At 42.5% G+C, this 17,874-nt stretch overlaps 1 protein-coding gene across 1 annotated transcript in view; it reads left to right on the plus strand.

Moving 5' to 3' along the window:
• The window catches only part of IL1RAPL2 (interleukin 1 receptor accessory protein like 2), a 556,734-nt gene that overhangs the window by 305,428 nt on the left and 233,432 nt on the right, over positions 1-17,874 (plus strand). Inside the window, 1 exon segment of the mRNA XM_030576453.1 lies at positions 2,821-2,974. Within this exon segment, the coding sequence (XP_030432313.1) occupies positions 2,821-2,974 (154 nt within the window).

Below are 17,874 nucleotides of genomic sequence, written 5' to 3' on the forward strand. Positions count from 1 at the left end.
CATTAATCACTACAATAGTAATGATGTGACCCTCTTTATTAGAAGAACATAATATATGAAGCAACATCCCGCCACAGAAAAGTGATTCGTTTTGTTTGTCTTGTTCACGCTGGTATTTTTAAAAAAAGAAAAAATAAAAATCTTACCATGGAAGCTATTATGAGACATGGGACTTTTACTGCTACGTTACAGAATAGATGCAACGCAGTTACCTGCTGAAATACACTTACTGGTGCATTCTGGGAATTTTAGTCCTTTTTAATCAGAGATGGATAGACCTGGATCATGTTCTTTGGACGAGGCTCATGTTCAGTCACCCTAGGGCAGAGGGTCTGTTCAAATTTGGGGCACCTTTAAATGGGGCTAAAAATCCAGTGTAGCTCAGAAAGGTGTCTATGTAAAAACGTCACTTTCTTGCTCATCAGACCCATTCTCTGCATGCAAATAGGGAGCTGGACTTAGTTCCTTTTCCTGCATTATCAACTATTAACTAAATTCCAAGCGCAGGGCTGAATTTCACTTTAATTCACACTTGTGCAACCCCACTGGAGACCACTGAGTTGCACTAGTGTCAGCCAAGAATGTAATGGGGTTGTCCAAGTGTCACTAGGAGCAAAATTTGGATAGGACAATAGGGCTGCACAGAATCTGTTCTGGTAAGGGTAGCATTTGATCCTCTGTCTTTGCTACTAATGATGTCTGAAAAGCAGAGGGTTTCAGAACCTAGTATGAGTTTGCAGGGCTAAATGTTAGATAATCCACCTTTTTACTTGTATATTGATTACATTTTATTTGGAAATTGGGACATACAAAACATGGAACTTTCATGATTTCTCAAGGGGAAAAGAAACACCACCAATGTCACTCTGTTCTTTAAGTGTATTCTATTATTACTGGCCATGTCAGAGCCAAACCATAACACAACTTGATTCAGATTTTAGCTCATATCTGGGGCTGTGCTTTAACTGCTTTTTGCCACAGCACTGACACAAAGGGCCCTAAAATTGGCATAGATGGCCATCAAAGTTCAGGGAGTTTGTCCATTGTCATGGAGCTGGTATAATGGCTCCTACTCAATCCCATCTCCCTCCAGTTGGTATAAGGCTCATGACCCAGGAAGGGGCCTGGACTTTACTGTCTCCTAGCAATCCCCAGGTGGCATATTGGCTCCTGGGATGCAGTAGTAGATGACACAAGTTAGAGTAGCCCTTAGGCTGCTCTAACTTACTGTGGCAGACCGATTCAGGCCCAGAATTAGAGTAGACAAACGTGGATTAAAGCCACTTTTTCACAACTTCCTAAGTTGCTTTGTGTGCTCCTTGATTACTGAATTGGGTGTTCAGGTTGAGTTGGCAACACTGGAAGTCACAGGACAAAAACAACCCATCATTTTGTTTGCAGACTGAGCGGAGTGGATATTAAAGTCAGTGAGAGATGAACAAACATACCACCCTGATGCACCTCTTTAGAGAGGCACTTATCTATGTCCTATGTCCACACGTTTACACTTTGGAATGATCAGTGCTTTAAATGATCAACACCATTAAGTATTATCAAATTGAGCTGGCTAGAATGATACAATACTTCAGCCTGGAAGTGGATCAAGCACCAGATATTGCAATGCCTAGAATTTGCTGAATCACATACAGTACCAGACACTGATGTAAAGACTAAGGAACTGCTACAAACCTTCCTACCGCGACAACAAATTAAAAATATTGACATATGGCCCAGGCCGGCCAAGTGACAGCTGGTGAGGGGTGAAGTCAATGGGACCTGTGGATCATCAACACCTCAAAGGAGGTGAGGTGAGAACTGCACCATCCAATTTCAGGCCAATGATTTTATTAAAAAACATAATGTAGTGAGTCAGGCACAGCATATTTAAACACTGTTTCCTCATTGTATCCTTGGAAATGTTTTACAAAAATGACAAGTCTGACACATAACAATGCAAACAAAACATTTGAAGCAACCTATCTAGGTTCTTCTCAGGCCCTCTTCAGTGTCATATCTGAACACGTACTAATCATTAATGGATTTTATCCTCCCAATCCTTCTGTGAGGTAGGAGGTTCTACCCCCATTTATTGCTGTGGTACTGAGGCAGAGGATAGATTAAGTGACTTGCCCAGAGTCTTTCAGGAAATCTGGGGCTGAGTCAGGGATTGAATCCAGGTCTCATGAGTCCTACTCTGGTGTCCACTAGACCATCCTTCTACCTAATCAGGAACTGCCAGGAATTTTCGTGCCACTGTAAATGCCACCAACCAAGTGGATTTTTTTCTTCAAATTTTCTTCTTGGTTTTTTAGTACATCTACACTGAGCCCTTATGTGTTAAGATTCAGCCTGGAGCCAAATTTCATGGGACATATACATGAACAAGTATGTATATTTAGGAAAATACAGATGTATCTTTAACTAAAACAATGGTTTATGATGAAAAAAAGTAGAGATTTTTTTTTCTATTTGGCCCTGGGTAGATGATTTCTAAAACACTGCATGTGTAGTTCAGTGAGCGTTAATTACTGTAGCTTGTTATATACATGTCTGTTAAACAAAAATGAAACAAAAATGACTTCAGATAAACCCCAGTTTTTCAAGTTGTGAATATTCAAATCTCCATGTTGCCTGGAATTTGTATCTGATTCCATATCCAATATCCATACCGAAACCTAAATTGATTTTTTTTTTAAGAAACCTCAGTTTTGCAAAGGTATTTCCATTGAGATTTGTGTGAGGTAAGTGTTTACTTGTCCAGTCAGACTGGTGCTTTACCATATCAGCTGGTTAATTTAGGCAACTGATTTTTCTGTGCAGGAATGTAAGCCAAAAATGTGGAGAAGCATCATAATTCAGAAAGGAAATACTCTTTTAATACAAGAAGTCCAGGAAGAAGATGGAGGAAATTATACTTGTGAACTAAAGTTTGAAGGCAAGCTAATAAGAAGAACAACTCAGTTAAAGGTTACAGGTAAGAAACTTCTTGCATAACACGAGTTCTCAAATGAAGGGAAGATTCTTCTTCACACAGCGCACAGTCAACCTGTGGAACTCCTTGCCTGAGGAGGTTGTGAAGGCTAGACTATAACAGCGTTTCAAAGAGAACTAGATAAATTCATGGAGGTTAAGTCCATTAATGGCTATTAGCCAGGATGGGTAAAGGATGGTGTCCCTAGCCTCTGTTTGTCAGAGGGTGGAAATGGATGGCAGGAGATAAATCACTTGATCGTTACCTATTAGGTTCACTCCCTCTGGGGCACCTGGCATTGGCCACTGTCGGTAGACAGATACTGGGCTAGACGGACCTTTGGTCTGACCCAGTACAGCCGCTGTTATGTTCCTAGATAAGTTCCTGGAGGGTCAGTAGACAGGATACTGGGCTGGATGGACCTTTGGTCTGACGCAGTATGGCCGTGCTTATGCTCTTATGGCTTCACACAGCAACTGAAGTACAGGTAGAACCCAAGCAACCCCAAATGGGAAATTCAGATCAGGCCCCAGATGAAACATTCATAGGTTGCATAAAGATAAAAAGGCACAAAAGGGCCAAAACTAAAATCCTAGATCCAGGCACCCCAAAACTTCAGAGTTCAGGCCCAGATCTGGACTGTGTGGCTTGGGCCCTTCTATAATGGTGAAGAGGAGGAACGCTGGCTGCAATTGCAAATAAAATAATTAGAAGTTGTTAAGATGTTGCCCCAGAGAAAGAGGCCGAGGAGAAAGAGTCAGCACAACCTGCTTTATGGTTCCATGTACACAATTGTTGCATGCTTTTTATCTTCTGATTCATTTCTGGCAATCAGATTCTCTGTTGTAGGTCTGGTCTTCAGTGAGGACTTCAGGACACTTATTCCGAGAATAAAATTAAAAAGCAATATTATAATAGAAAGCTTTCACTAAGTAGTTTCCATTTATTATGCCTTGCATGTGTGTTCACAGGAGAGATTGTAAGGACAGGAATGAAAGAGTAGGACAGCGTTATATACCCATTCATTCCTGAATCCTTTGCATTTCCCTTTTTAGATAATATACCTGTCATTATTATTTTGCCATCAGCAAGCATCTGAAATCATTGTTTTCTTCCAGTTCTTCACACAATAACTTTTGAGCAAATGTTTAGAAGTATCTAGAGCCAGAGTCAGTCTCGGTATAAACAATAGCAAAATCAGTAGAATTGCATCTGCTTACACAAGGTTCTGTTTAGTCCATGTGTTATTTCTAACATGCTTTCAGAATAACATTGTTCATTGTCTACATGCATCCGATGAAAGCTCATGCTCATGCTCCAAAACATCTGTTAATGTATAAAGTGCCACAGGATTCTTTGCTGATTGTTCAAATTATGACTTTAAGAAGATACTATGATTTATACATATTCATTTCCCATTAATTATCATTGTCCCTTATTTGAAATGAAACTTTTTCTCTGGATGTCAAAATCATATGGTATAGGATTATTTGTAGTCTCCTTTTGCCCATGGACAGATCTCTGTGCCATCATCAGTTTGACCAACCCTGAACCAAAAGCTATCAAATTAAAACACATGACCTTCCTTGGAAACAGTTGCTATACCAGGTAGCATGCTGGTCTTCAGTCAGAATACTAACTAAATGTGACTAATAAAGGTAAATGCATCCATGTCAATTCCACATGGTGGATGTTCTTTACCTTACAGAATTGTCAGCTCTTTCCATCTCCTCTAGCATCTGCAAGACCTTGTTAGCTGTTCATTATCTCCCCATTATACAGTATGTGCAGTACTTTAGGCTTTAATTTATTTGCCCTGCACCTATTGTAATATTTGCTCTCATTATTTGTTTAGATAAAAGGATTTATGGCCTGAAGTATTAAGAATTGTAAATAAGGGACATGGTACCATTCCTGTTTGCAGAACACTTGAGAAGCAAGGGATTCTTATCCTTGCCATTTGATGTGCAATTTGTATACTCTCCTCAATTTAGAACAAGCAGTCCATTATTCCTTAATAATGTACGTAATCAGCATTGTGAACATAGCAGCAAAACATAAGTGATCTCAATTTACATTAACTTATAAATATATTTGGACTTTACCTATAACTTCAAACCCTAATTTTAAGTGGGGTTGAGACCCAGATCTGAATGTTTTTGGCCTGGGTCCATCTCTATAGAATATTATATTTGAAATGCACTGCCAAATTTGTCTAGATGAATAATAGCAATGACTTCAACTGAGTACATGCAAAATCAAATGATGCCGGATATGTAATGGTTTGGTGCTGCAGAAAAACTCATTTTTTCTGTTTTTATTCACGATTTATATGCAAATAGCTTTGAGGTATCGAGATACGTACTGATTTTATGTATCCATTCATAGGAAAAATCTTTCAACAATATGACAGTGGTTTATTTGTCTGTGCCCATGACTGCATTGCAAAGTGCAGATTCTACAGGCAAAGCAAAGCTTGGGAGTAGGTGCATGGTGGAAGATGCTGAAGTGGGGCTATAAGTGTTGTCCCAGAAGATTGAAGAAAAATATGTGTATTAGTATAGGGACTGGCAAACATGCTGAGAAACCCTTCTTCCTCTGTGACTAATTTAGGTCTTGGTTAATTTGTATTGTGCCTCCCACGAAATATATTTTGGAGTGAATACAAAGATAAAATAGAAACCTGGTTAAGTGATGTGACCACTAAAACTGATAATGGAGCCCAGCTTTCCCTACTGTTTTTCACTGACCATAAAGGACAAGAGTCCATTTTGCAGATAATTCTGTGAAGGCCATGCCATAAATCTAAAATTTTCTTCAGCAAAACCAGGTACAATTAATCTAGAAAGGACAGTGCATTTGCTGCCTGCTGAACTGACTTTATATTAGTGGAACAGGACAGTCTGTCACAGATCTGGGCAATCTTATCTGCCAAGTTAATGGAAACCTCTTCACAACAGCAAATAGTCAACTCTCCCTTTGAAAGGCCATTTGGCTCAGTCAGGCTGACGACCAGGCAGGTTCTCTGATCCTGATTTCATAGATATTGTAGTGAAGGACAAGAATAACCTCCAGTCAATCCTTGGTGTACAAATGTAAGAAATTTGCCTCACTCAGACCAAGAACATGTCTTTTTGCCACCAATTCTCTAGCCTGATTTCCTACCACTTCACCTGTTCTGACGGCCATCTGTAATCAACAGTGACTTGTAAGAGACAAGCATTTAGGGAACAGGTTGCTGCTGGCGGTAGTAGTCCACCCACTGGTTGATGCAGTGGGCAGCATTATCTCACTTCCTGGAAGTGAATTCAGGAATCCAGTTGAGTTTCCATCAAAATAGATTTACTGTGCTATGAGGAGCGAGGACAGAACCTGAGCTCAGACTGACAGGCCTGCTACTGCATGTAAATTACAGTTAGTAAATATGGCTGAAGGCTAACTAGAAAAGCAATAGCTGTTAGAAGCAAAGCCCTAATAGGATTTTCACTGCTGGTGTATACTGCAGATGTGGAGAAAGAAATCTTACCTACTGCTTTCAAACGCTTTTTCTTCTGCAGGGTATTTCTAATGCTGATTCTACTGCTGATGCATCGCAGCATGCCTGAACTGGCATTTTGAAATCATAAGCACACAGGCCTTTTTGACAATACAGATTCAGAACTGTAGGACTCTGGTGGCCTTATCTGGAGGACATGGTGATCTGGAATTCTTTGTTAGAGTAAAGGGCTAGCCTGACATTAAAATAGGCAACACCTGGGCTCCTTTATGCAAGGAGCTCTGTAGTACTGTGCAGAGAGAAGAGATTTAACTTAGATTGTTATCCTTTACATCGGCTCATCTGCAATTTAAAGTGTTGTCTACTTGAGTGAATGTTGTAGTTATTTTAATTTATATCTTCCCTGTTTATAGCCATGGACATTTCTATGACAGGCAGGCAGTATGCAGAGCACGGACCGACCTTGGTGGTGAATTAGTGGTGGGTGTAGCAATCCCAGAAGGCAGTATGCCCTGGAGGCCATATCTGATGCAGTGATGCCCACCTTACTCTGGTTATTCAGAGTCAGTACTGAGAAAGAGAACAAAAAACAGGTAGCCCTTACTGTGTATAGGTTAAGAGCTCTGTGCCTAAAAGTTTAGAGGCATCCAGAAATTCAAAGAGGTTTGCTTTATGAAAATGTATTCAAACCTCTTTATTCCAAAAGTTGCTCTAGTAATCTTCAGAGAACCGATATTGCCGAGATTTCTCATCCTCCCTTGTGTTGCTCTGCCTGAGAATAGAAAAGAATATTGCACTATTTCATTACAGGTTGCTACACTTAACAAGCACGTGGCTACAGTCTGTGTTAGCTGAGATGTCCAAATAATCTTCAGGAACAGCTCCCAGTAGAGGGTATTTTGAGAATACATCCTGGAAATGATCAAGGCATAGATAAACAGCTGCAGCTTACTGGCCAGAAGAAAATAGACAAAGGCATTTTGTGTCTCGGCTAACATCTGTGATGCTAACATCAGCAATGGAACCAAAAAAGATCATCTGATTGTGGTCCATGGAGATCCAACAGTAGGGACACCTGTAGTTGTGGATGATGGATCTTGTTGGGCTTTATCTTATCTGAACTGGATCATCCATGTTGAATAAAAATATCAGTTTTTTTCTTGGAGGCTAGATGGCATCTTAGATTACAAGTTCTTGGGTTCCCTTGTCCTTGCATGTGTTTATATTAGATCTGGGCACAACATGTGCTTTCCTTAGAGCTGAATGTTAAAGTGTTTCCCTGTCCCTCTAAAATGTTTCCATTCTGCATCGGGACGAAACAGAAACCTTTTTCTAAACTTCTTTGCAAAAAAGCAGAGAGATATTCTGGCAGAACAGGGACCTGGGTCTCTCACATTCCTGGGCTTTTGGCTGTTTTGAGGTGGGCCTCTGTGATAACTGGGGTTTGTGGGTTTGGATTGCTTTTCTGGAGTGCATTAGCGTATAATATCCTCTCTCTCTCTCTGGTTTTGACCAGAAATTCTATCCTGGACCTGAGAAACCTTCCCAAGGAAAGTTTAGTTGAAACTGACCCTTTCTTGTGATAAGTTTCAACCTTGACAAATTACCATTTTCCAACAAAAAATTCCCAACCCATTGTGGCTTTGCATAGCACCTAGTGCAATGGTCCTTGCTATAGAAACATAAGAAATTTTCCTCTTGGAGCTAATGTAATAAAAATATGAAATAACCATAACGGTCATATGGAGATGTACTGTGAGCATCCAAAGTGGTAGAAACTGAGATCAGAGAAACTAAAAGCAGGGAAGGTACCAGGAAGGAAAGATCCTGTATCATAGAAAAGGTAGGCAAAATTAAAAGAGCCAGTAGTAGTATTTTAATTTTATATGTGCACTAAGAAAAGATAATCAGGTGTGACAAAGTTCTTCCTCTACCTTAGTGGGTCCTGCACTTATTGGCGGATATGTTCACCTCAGTGATCTTCCCTGCTTGTGGAACCCACAGTCTGGGTCAGCTCCTCCAGTGTCTGATCAGGAGTTGGGAGGTTTGGGGGGAACCCGGGCCCACCCTCTACTCCAGGTTCCAGCCCAGGGCCCTGTGGATCACAGCTGTCTATAGTGCCTCCAGTAACAGCTGCATGACAGCTACAACTCCCTGGGCTACTTCCCCATGGCCTCCTCCAAACACCTTCTTTATCCTCACCACAGGACCTTCCTCCTGGTGTCTGATAATGCTTGTCCTCCTCAATCCTCCAGCAGTACACTCTCTCACTCTCAGCTCCTTGCCTTCTTGGTCCCAGCTCCTCACACATGCTCCTTCTCCTCTGGCTCCTCCCTGCCTGACTGGAGAGAGCTCCTTTTTAAACCCAGGTGCCCTGATTAGCCTGCCTTGATTGGCTGCAGGTGTTCTAATTAAAGTAGCTATCTCTACTGCCTTCTAGAAAGATCTTAATTGGCCCCAGGTGCCTTGATTAACCTGGAGCAACTGCCATTTGGTTACCAGGGTCCTATTGGCATCCAGCGGGGGTGGGCGGGCAAAGCCCGCCCACTTCTGTAGGGCCTCCCCCCAGCCTAAGGGGAGGACCCACAGGTCTGGGACACCAAGTAATTACGGGGGACAACTAATGAAAAAAACAGGATCGGGAGTGAAGTCCTAGGGCTAAACGAAGAGAACCTGATGGGGACACCGAGCAGAGAACCCCGGACAATGCCCACTGCTCCTCGAAGGCGTCAAGGGAGCCAGTGGACGCCGCCCAGAGGAACTCTGCCCGGATGCGTGAGCAGACGGAGGAACGGAAATAGGCCCTACAGTCGCAGGAAACCCCGTCGGCCAACCTCCTCTCCCTGGTGTTGTAGATGGCCAGTTTGGCCAGGGCCAAGAGGAGGTTGAGAAGGAGATCCCGCGACTTCGTGGGGCCACGGATGGGGAGCGTGTAGATAAAAAGGTGAGGGGAAAAGTGCAACCAAAAACGCAGGAAAATATTCAGGAGGAGCCGGAACAGGGGCTGCAACCTGGTGCACTCCAAATAAACGTGCGCCAAGGTCTCCTTCTCACCACAGAAAGGGCAGGTGCTAGGGACAGACGTGAACCGCGCCAAGTACACGCCCGTGCTCACGGCTCCGTGAAGGAGCCGCCAACCGGGACCAGGGCAGAGTACAAGCTGGCCCACCGGGGCTCCTCACCCTCGAGAGGCGGCAGGAGGTCCCGCCATGTGGTATCGGGGCGGGACGCGAGGGTGAGGTAGTGAAGGGTATGGAGCACGAGCGAGTACAGATGTTTCCATGGCGCAAAACCGGCTGCAGATCATGCAGCCGGCTGGCAGTGAAAGGGTGAGGGGGCCGATTGGGTCCATGGAGCAGGGGCCCGATAACAATGTCCATGGGGCCTGGGGTGGAGGGTGGGCGGGGCGTGCCCTCTCGCAGGACCCGGTCGAGGTAAGCCCGAGCAGCAGGCAGTAAAGCGGCCTTCACCTCCTGAAGTACGCGCTGGGGAGTACGAGGTCTGGAGAGCCCCATGCGCTGAGCGAGCGTCAGGGGATCCAGCCAGTCTCCCCGGTCGTAGTCCAGGAGGTCTCCGACCCTGGTGACTCCCGCCGAGACCAGCCTCTGGCACACTGTGGGGGACTCCGCCACCTGCACACGAAGCTGGGGATTGTGTAGCAGGGGCTCCGCGAGGAGGTCAACCCCCACGGTGGCTGCCACGGACCTGGTCATTGAAAAGAGCTTCCAGGTCCGGAGGAGGTCTTGGTAGAAGACCGGCAGCCCGGAGAAGTCTCGCGGAAGACCTCTCGGATGGAGGTAAAAGAGCTGCTGGTCGTATCGGAGCCCTCGGAAGCGGCGGAGGAAGGCGTGCGCCAATACGCTCCACGCCGGACTACCCGCACCAAACAGGAGCCTCTGCAGGGCCTGGAGGCGGAAGACATGGACCTGAGCGCTTCAGGCCCTGCCCCCCCTCCTCCAGGGGCAGGTGGAGGACCCCTGCAGAGACCCAGTGCGTCCCTGGCCAAAAGAACTCCAGAATCGCCGTCCGGAGGTTGGCCAGGAAACCCGGGGCCGGTTACCAGGATCCTAGGGATTTGTTTAGCCTGGGGCTAACATACCTGTTTCTCAGTACTTTACTGTAGCCATCTGGCTGTGCCCCATCACACAGGGTATATTGCAGCAACAATATTTAAGATGTGATTGCATGAAGAACTACTGACTAAGGGGGAAAAGTGAAAGAACCCTCAGTTACACCCACACATCCTGTCCCCCACTGCACTCCCTCATCTCAGGGGAGTATAGGCACTGTTCCTTCTTACTCCTGACCCGACCTACTTCTCTGGGCCCAGACTCAAGGTCTGGGTAGCTCATCTATGAGTAGAAGGAGTATTTTTACTCTCTGGTTACTTTCTTATGGACAGCTCTAGTCATAAACCAGTCATACAAGATCACCTACTACAAGATATTAGTAAAGAAAAGGCTCTGGAGCAGTGATGGACAGAAGCTTAAAGCCATCACTGCACCGTCTGGCTGCAGATGAGAAAGCAAATGGGAATCTCAGCTGTGTTAATAGAAAAATATAGCACAAATCAAAATAGGTCATAATGGCATTACAGAAAGGGCTTGTGAGACCATACCTGGAGCACTGCACACAATTTATGAAAGTCATCTTATGGGAAGGGTATTGACAAATTGGCAAAGTTCTAGGAGAGGGCAATTAGGATGGTAAAACATGTCCGAGGTTTTTGGCTCTTTGCAGGACTATCGGGAGAAAAAACGCCTACAACTTAGAATGCATTCCAAAAATATTTTTGGCACTATGTACTTAGAAGGACTTAATATTGAGTTATGTTCCCTGGTTGTAAACACATAACTCCAATTAGCAGTACATAAATCTTTGCATTTCCGTGTGCATTGGTTTTAATAATAGTAATTTGTCAGCAAACCTCAGCTATTTCCATCATTAGTTCTCCTTAGTTTCATTATATTCTTCAGATGGAGCTGGAGCAAATATTGCTAGCCTTATTCATGGAAGAAGTTCCACTGAATTCAGTTTGGCCCAAGGTCTCTCTAGCATCATCTCTTACCATTAATAATGTGCTCACATAAAGTACCCTGAGAATATATGCACATCATATTTATGCATTCCTGCATTTTTTGTTGGTAGCTTTATTGTGGATGAAGAGGAGAATTAGTAAATGTCTTACATATAAAAATTTCTACTCTCTGAAGTTTCTAAAACCTAAAGATCTTCCAAAAGCCCCCAAAGTTTAACTGGAGTATAAAATTAAAATTTGCCCATATAGTGTCAAATAAATGTACTAGGATTAATTGCTAGATACCCAGTAATGTCAAAATTACACCTGGAATACAGATGGATCTATTAACATTCAAATACATTATTCAAGTAATAAAAACACTTTAACATAATCTATATTTGAAATAAAATTCAGCCAACCTTCCCCCCCCCCCGGAACCACTTCAGTCTCTGATTTTATAGCAATGTTTTGATGGCTTTAGGGTGAGCAATGTGCAATTTAAAAATATACCTGTTACACTTACCTGTAGCTTCTCCACTTTTTCCGTGTGTGCCTGCCAGCCTGGAAAGCTATTCATGAGGTTATATGTTTGGAATAAGGTTGAATAAACAGGAGGTATATATTTTTGGTACTGCTAAAATATGTACAGCTGTTGGTAAGTAATATATCATGCACCTCTTGGTAAGTAATATATCATGTAGATGATATTGTAACATAGCAAAGGCCATAGCATCTCTTGCAGTACTATCATCATGAGGAAAAGAATATCCACTTTTCCTGAAGGTCAGCAAGCACTTTTGGGTTTGGTCGTACCTGAATCTTCACTGAGATGTCTCAGACCTCTGTCTGCAACAGGCTCTTTCATGAACTACTATGTTAAGGTAGGAGATTTGAGTTGTATAATGTACTCTCTGTACCAGTACATGATTTATGAACTTGAATTGATGAATTATTTCCCCATTTGACAGCAGAAAGCAACCATTTAACTGCCGTTATAAGCTGCCAGTGATAAATTATAATGAGATAAGAAATTACTGGACGGGAAAAAACCACTTTGCCCAACAAGCTTTTCCTCTGAGTTTATTTTAACCCCAGCTCTGTCTCTGTCTCCATCAGACTCCTTTTATCCCCAATTACAATGCTCAATTGTTGCCAAAAGCCATTGCTACAACATTTGCTTTGACCATCTTACATGACAAATTATTCCACATGATAACATGAATGAAATGATTCTGCCTGAATTCACTGTTCACTCATGTTTTTTTTTTGTTTTGTTTTGTTTTGCTTAAATTATTTTAAATCTCATTACATTCCTTAGTTTTTAAATGACACCTGCTGTTGTCTCAGAGGGTCACAGGATTTGACAAAGCAAATGCAGTTTACTGGATATGATGCAGAAAAACATGTGGGTAACATTCCTTCTGCTTAACAATAATTATGGGTTGTATTGGTCTGGTTCTCAAACCACCTCCATAATTCTTCTATATACTAGAGAACAACCCTGTATCTTCTCTTGTCTCCCTTTAGCCTGTTCTGATGCTGAGAACTCTGTGACATGGAGGCCCATTTGTAATTCCTTATTGTGTCTCAGCAGCTCTTGTCAGCAGGGCTGTCCCAAGCTATTCTGGGTCCCTATGCAGCCCCCCCGCAGGGAATGGGGCTGGCTTGGAGGGCACGGGGGAACCGTCCCCCAGCACTCAGTTGCTGCACTGACCACCGCTGGTGAGTGCAGGTCCGGGCCTGCTGCAGTTCTCAGTGGAGTGGGGGCAGGGCTGGGGGCGGGGCAGGGCGAGGGCTTTGGGGAAGGGGTGGAGTGTGGGCAGGGCTGCACATTTGTCATAATCTGTATTGACAAAGTAGCAGGTAAGATATCACTGGAAATCTAATATCTCACTGATCAATAATATTCTTGTGTGAGGTATGTACAGGGTTTTCTTGGGTAATCTTGGTTATTCTTGTGTGAGGTATGTACAGGGTGTATTAAAAGTTATAGATATGTGCTGGAATTATGACTAAAATGTCTTTAAAGTAGGCATGTCATGGGGCCTTGGTAAACAGGTCTGCCCTAGCGAAAGGAATGTGTATTTGTTTATCTGATCAGCCCGGTCATCAGGCAGAGACAATTAAGGGCCATTTACATATTAGGTAAACAAAGCTATCAAGCTAATAAGCAGGGGAGGAGTCAGCTTGGCATCTACATCCCATCAGGGAAGAGAAACTTTATCTGCGCTATAAAGACAGAGGATCTGAACTTTGAGAGATAAGCAATTGAATCAACTGATTTATAATACACTTATATTGTATACAACATGTAGCAAGTGAGATGTTTTATGTAAGCCTGTGACACACTGGTGATTAATATCATGGTGAAACATATGTATTAACACTATATAAGGAATTATGGATATTCATTGATGTTATGCTTCATAATCTTTGACCAAACAAAGGGAGAAACAGGTTTTACCCAGGCAGGAGGAAAGGCAGCTCTGTACCTGTCACGAATGAAATTATACAAGGTTGTGCCCCAAAACAGCAGAAGCCCCATTTACATTCAAATCAACAGGGAGCTAGGAAGACCACAGGGAGGGAAGAACAGCATGAGGTCATCTTGCCTCTTGAAATAAGGTCATTGAACTTTGAGAGGGAGAAGCGGAAACAAAGGGTCATTTTGGCATCCATCACTTATTGGGTCACAAAAGGCCAGAGCTCTCGCAAGCTTAGAAATATGGGTCCTTTAATCAAGGAGGGGCTGAAGTCTCTGGCAACTGAATATAAGTGAGAAACTTGCTTAGGCAAAGATCTTTCACCTGGGAGGACAAGGGAAGTCAACACCTTGTGCTTCTGTGGAAGGTCCTGACTGAGGGAAAGTCAGCCAAGGCTGGGAAGAAGAATTACTGGTGAGAGAAACCATCTTGAACAAAGCCTGTACCTTGCTAGATTACCGGTAAGTTTTAGACTTTTTAGATGCGTGAGTTCACTTTATTTGCTTGCAGCCATTTCTACTTTTATTTCTTTTACTTGGCATCACTTAACCTATGTCCTGTTGTTAATACTTGCTTTATTTTACTATAAATCAACTCAGTGTCTGCAGGAAAGGATGTATTTACTCCAATTAAGTTAGTAAGCTGTAATGTGCTTTTGTCTCTTCAAACATGCAAACAAAACTTATAATTTCTCTGAGCTGTCTAGAAAAGGGTTGGATACTTCAGAGCAGATGGTTTGGGGGAAATTCAGAACTGCGAGTGTGTTGGGGCCATCAAGCTAGTAGTAACCAAGGCTGGTGTAAGCCAGAGTGAGGCTATTGTGCTATAGGCAGGCAGCTGGAATCAGAGCTGCTGATCTAGGAATGTACAGCACAGACACTCAGAGGTGACCTGCATGCTTGTCTCCTGGCTGCTGGTGTCCAGGTTGTGAGCTATAACAGCAGGACATTTCAGGCACCTAAGGTTACAGGGCCAGTGGTGAGACAACCCCTCACTAGCCTGGATTGCACCCATCAGGGTTCCCTCCCCACTCTGAGGTACAGATCTGAGGACCCATATGAAAGACCCCTTAAGCTTATATTCCACCAGCTTAGGTTAAAAACTTCCCCAAGGCACAAATTCTTCCTTGTCCTTGGACGGTATGCTGCCACCACCAAGTGAGTTAGACAAAGATTCAGGAAAAGGAAGACTTGGAGTTCCTGTTTCCCCAAAATATCCCCCCAAGCCCCTTCACCGCCTTTCCTGGGGAGGCTTGAGAATAATATACCAACCGAATAGGTACCCAAGGTGAGCACAGACCAGACTTTTGGGGTTTAAGGACACTAAAAACCCAATCAGATTCCTAAAAACAGACTTTATAATAAAGAAAAAAGGAAAATCAGGAGGTAAGGTAATTTTACAGGGTAATAAGATTTATAACACAAGATTCCCCTCTAGGCAAAACTTTAAAGTTACAAAAAAACAGGAATAAACCTCCCTCTTAGCATAGGGAGAATTCACAAGCTAAAATAAAAGATAATCTATCGCATTTCCTTCCTATTACTTACAATTTGTAGTCTTAGATGCTTAGTTCAGCTATGGCTTTAGGAGATGTATTTTCCCTGCCCTGGTTCCTCTCCGACCCAGAGAGAACAACAAAGAGAGACAAAACAAAAACCTTCCCTCACAGATTTGAAAGTATCTTCTCCCCTCATTGGTCCTTTTGGTCAGGTGCCAACCAAGTTATTTGAGCTTCTTAACCCTTTACAGATAAAGGAGGGATTTTAAAGGGACTGTATGTTTATGACAGCATCCCACAATGTGACAGACTTATCCTCTAGTGATGCACAATTTTTGTCTCCTCCGTGCTTCTGTATGGAAATGAAGAGATCTGGTAAAACCTTGTCTGTTTGGAAAGCTCCATCACTGGTCTGGCACATTTCTTCCTTCAGGCTTTGCTGAAGAGGTTGGTTGGTTGTTTTTTGTTTTGTTTTAAAAAATCTGCACGAGCCAGAGAGGTTACCAGTCACTTTGGTGGAATGCAGAAACACCACAACCAAAGTTCCCCACGAAGCAGATCAAACTGTAAGCATTACATCATCCAGACAATCTGTTATTGGCAGAATAGGACATAATTACTTAGCAACCTTGATGTCTACCTTTCTCATTTGGAAACACCTATCACATTGTGGGTGCTGCCAGGAATATAATAATGATACTGAGAACTGCTAGTTTAACAAATGATCCCTTTCACAGGCTGTCTCACCGCTCTCTTCCTTCTCTTTCTCGAACTAAGCTTATAATAGGATATTCCCAAATCCCAAGAAACCCAGTTGAAAGCTACCATAGAAAAGAAACTCGACATATAACATAATCATTAGTGCTGACTGAAAATTTTGTGAAGAAAATTTTCCATTTAAAAATGCATTTTTGTCCTAATTAAAACATTTCATTGGAACATGTCAATTTCTATGATTTTTTTGTATGGGGAAAAAATAAAAATTGTTTTGACTTACTCATTTTATGTTGATAATGTCAACTCATTTAATTTCAACTATTATTTTGATTAATATTTTGACTTCAGTATATTAAATACTAATTTTAGTATGTGTAGATGTTAAATATAGACTCATAAAAGTGTAGGACAGGAAGGGATCTCAACAGGTCATCTAGTTCACTCTCCTGCTCTCAAGCCAGGACTAAGTAATAACTAAACCATTCCTGACAAGAGTTTGTTTAACATGTTCTTAGAAACCTCCAATGACAGAGATTTCACAACTTCCCTAGGCAATTTGTTCCAGTGCTTAACTACCCTGACAGGAAGTTTTCCCCTAATGTCTAACCTAAATCCTCCTTGCTGCAATGTAAGCCCATTGCTTCTTGTCCTATCCTCTGAGGTTAAGAACAATTTTTCACCCTCCACCTTGTAGCTATTTTTTATGTACTTGAAAACTCTTATCATGTCCGTCCCCTGTCCCCAGCCGCACCCCCGGGCCCCCCGTCTTCATTTCTCCAGACTAAACAAAACCAATTTTTTCTATCTTTCCTTGTAGGTCATGTTTTCTAGACCTTTAATTATTTTTATTGCTTTTCTCTGAACTTTCTCTAATTTGTCCACATCTTTCCTGAAATGTGGTGCCCAGAACTGGACACAATACTCCAGCTGAGGTCTAATCAGCATGAAGTAGAGTGGAAGAATTAGTTCTCATGTCTTGCTTACAACACTTCAGCTGATACATCTCAGAATGATGTTAGCTTTTTTGCAACAATGTTACACTGTTGACTCATATTTAATTTATAATCTGCCATAACCCCCAGATCCCTTTCTGCAATACTTCTTCCTAGGCTGTCATTTCCCATTTTGTATGTATGCAACTCATTGTACTTTCCTAAGTGGAGTACTTTGCATTTGTCCTTATTGAATTTCATCCTCTTTATGTCATACTATTTCTCCAGTTTGTCCAGCTCATTTTGAATTTTAATCCTAGCCTCAAAGCATTTTCAAAGTCTCCCATCTTGGTATAATTTGCAAACTTTGTAAGTGTACTCTCTATGCCAGTATCTAAATTATTGATGAAAATATTGAACATAACAAGACCCAGGACAGGTCCTTGCAGGACCTCACTTGATATGCCCTTCCAGCTTGATTGTGAACCACTGATAACTACTCTCTGGGAAAGGTTTTCCAACCAACTATGCGCTCACCTTACAGTAATTCCATCTAGGTTGTATTTCCCTAGTTTGTTTATGAGAAGGTCAGGCAAGACAGTACCAAAAGCCTTGCGAAAGTCAAGATATACCACCTCTACTGCTTTCCCCCCATCCACAAAGCTTATTACCCTGTGAGTGAAAGCTATTAGGTTGGTTTGACGTGATTTGTTCGTGACAAATCCACGTTGGCTGTTACTTACCACCTTACAATCTT

This window comes from Gopherus evgoodei, chromosome 9 (assembly GCF_007399415.2).
Source record: "Gopherus evgoodei ecotype Sinaloan lineage chromosome 9, rGopEvg1_v1.p, whole genome shotgun sequence".
NCBI lineage: Eukaryota > Metazoa > Chordata > Testudines > Testudinidae > Gopherus > Gopherus evgoodei.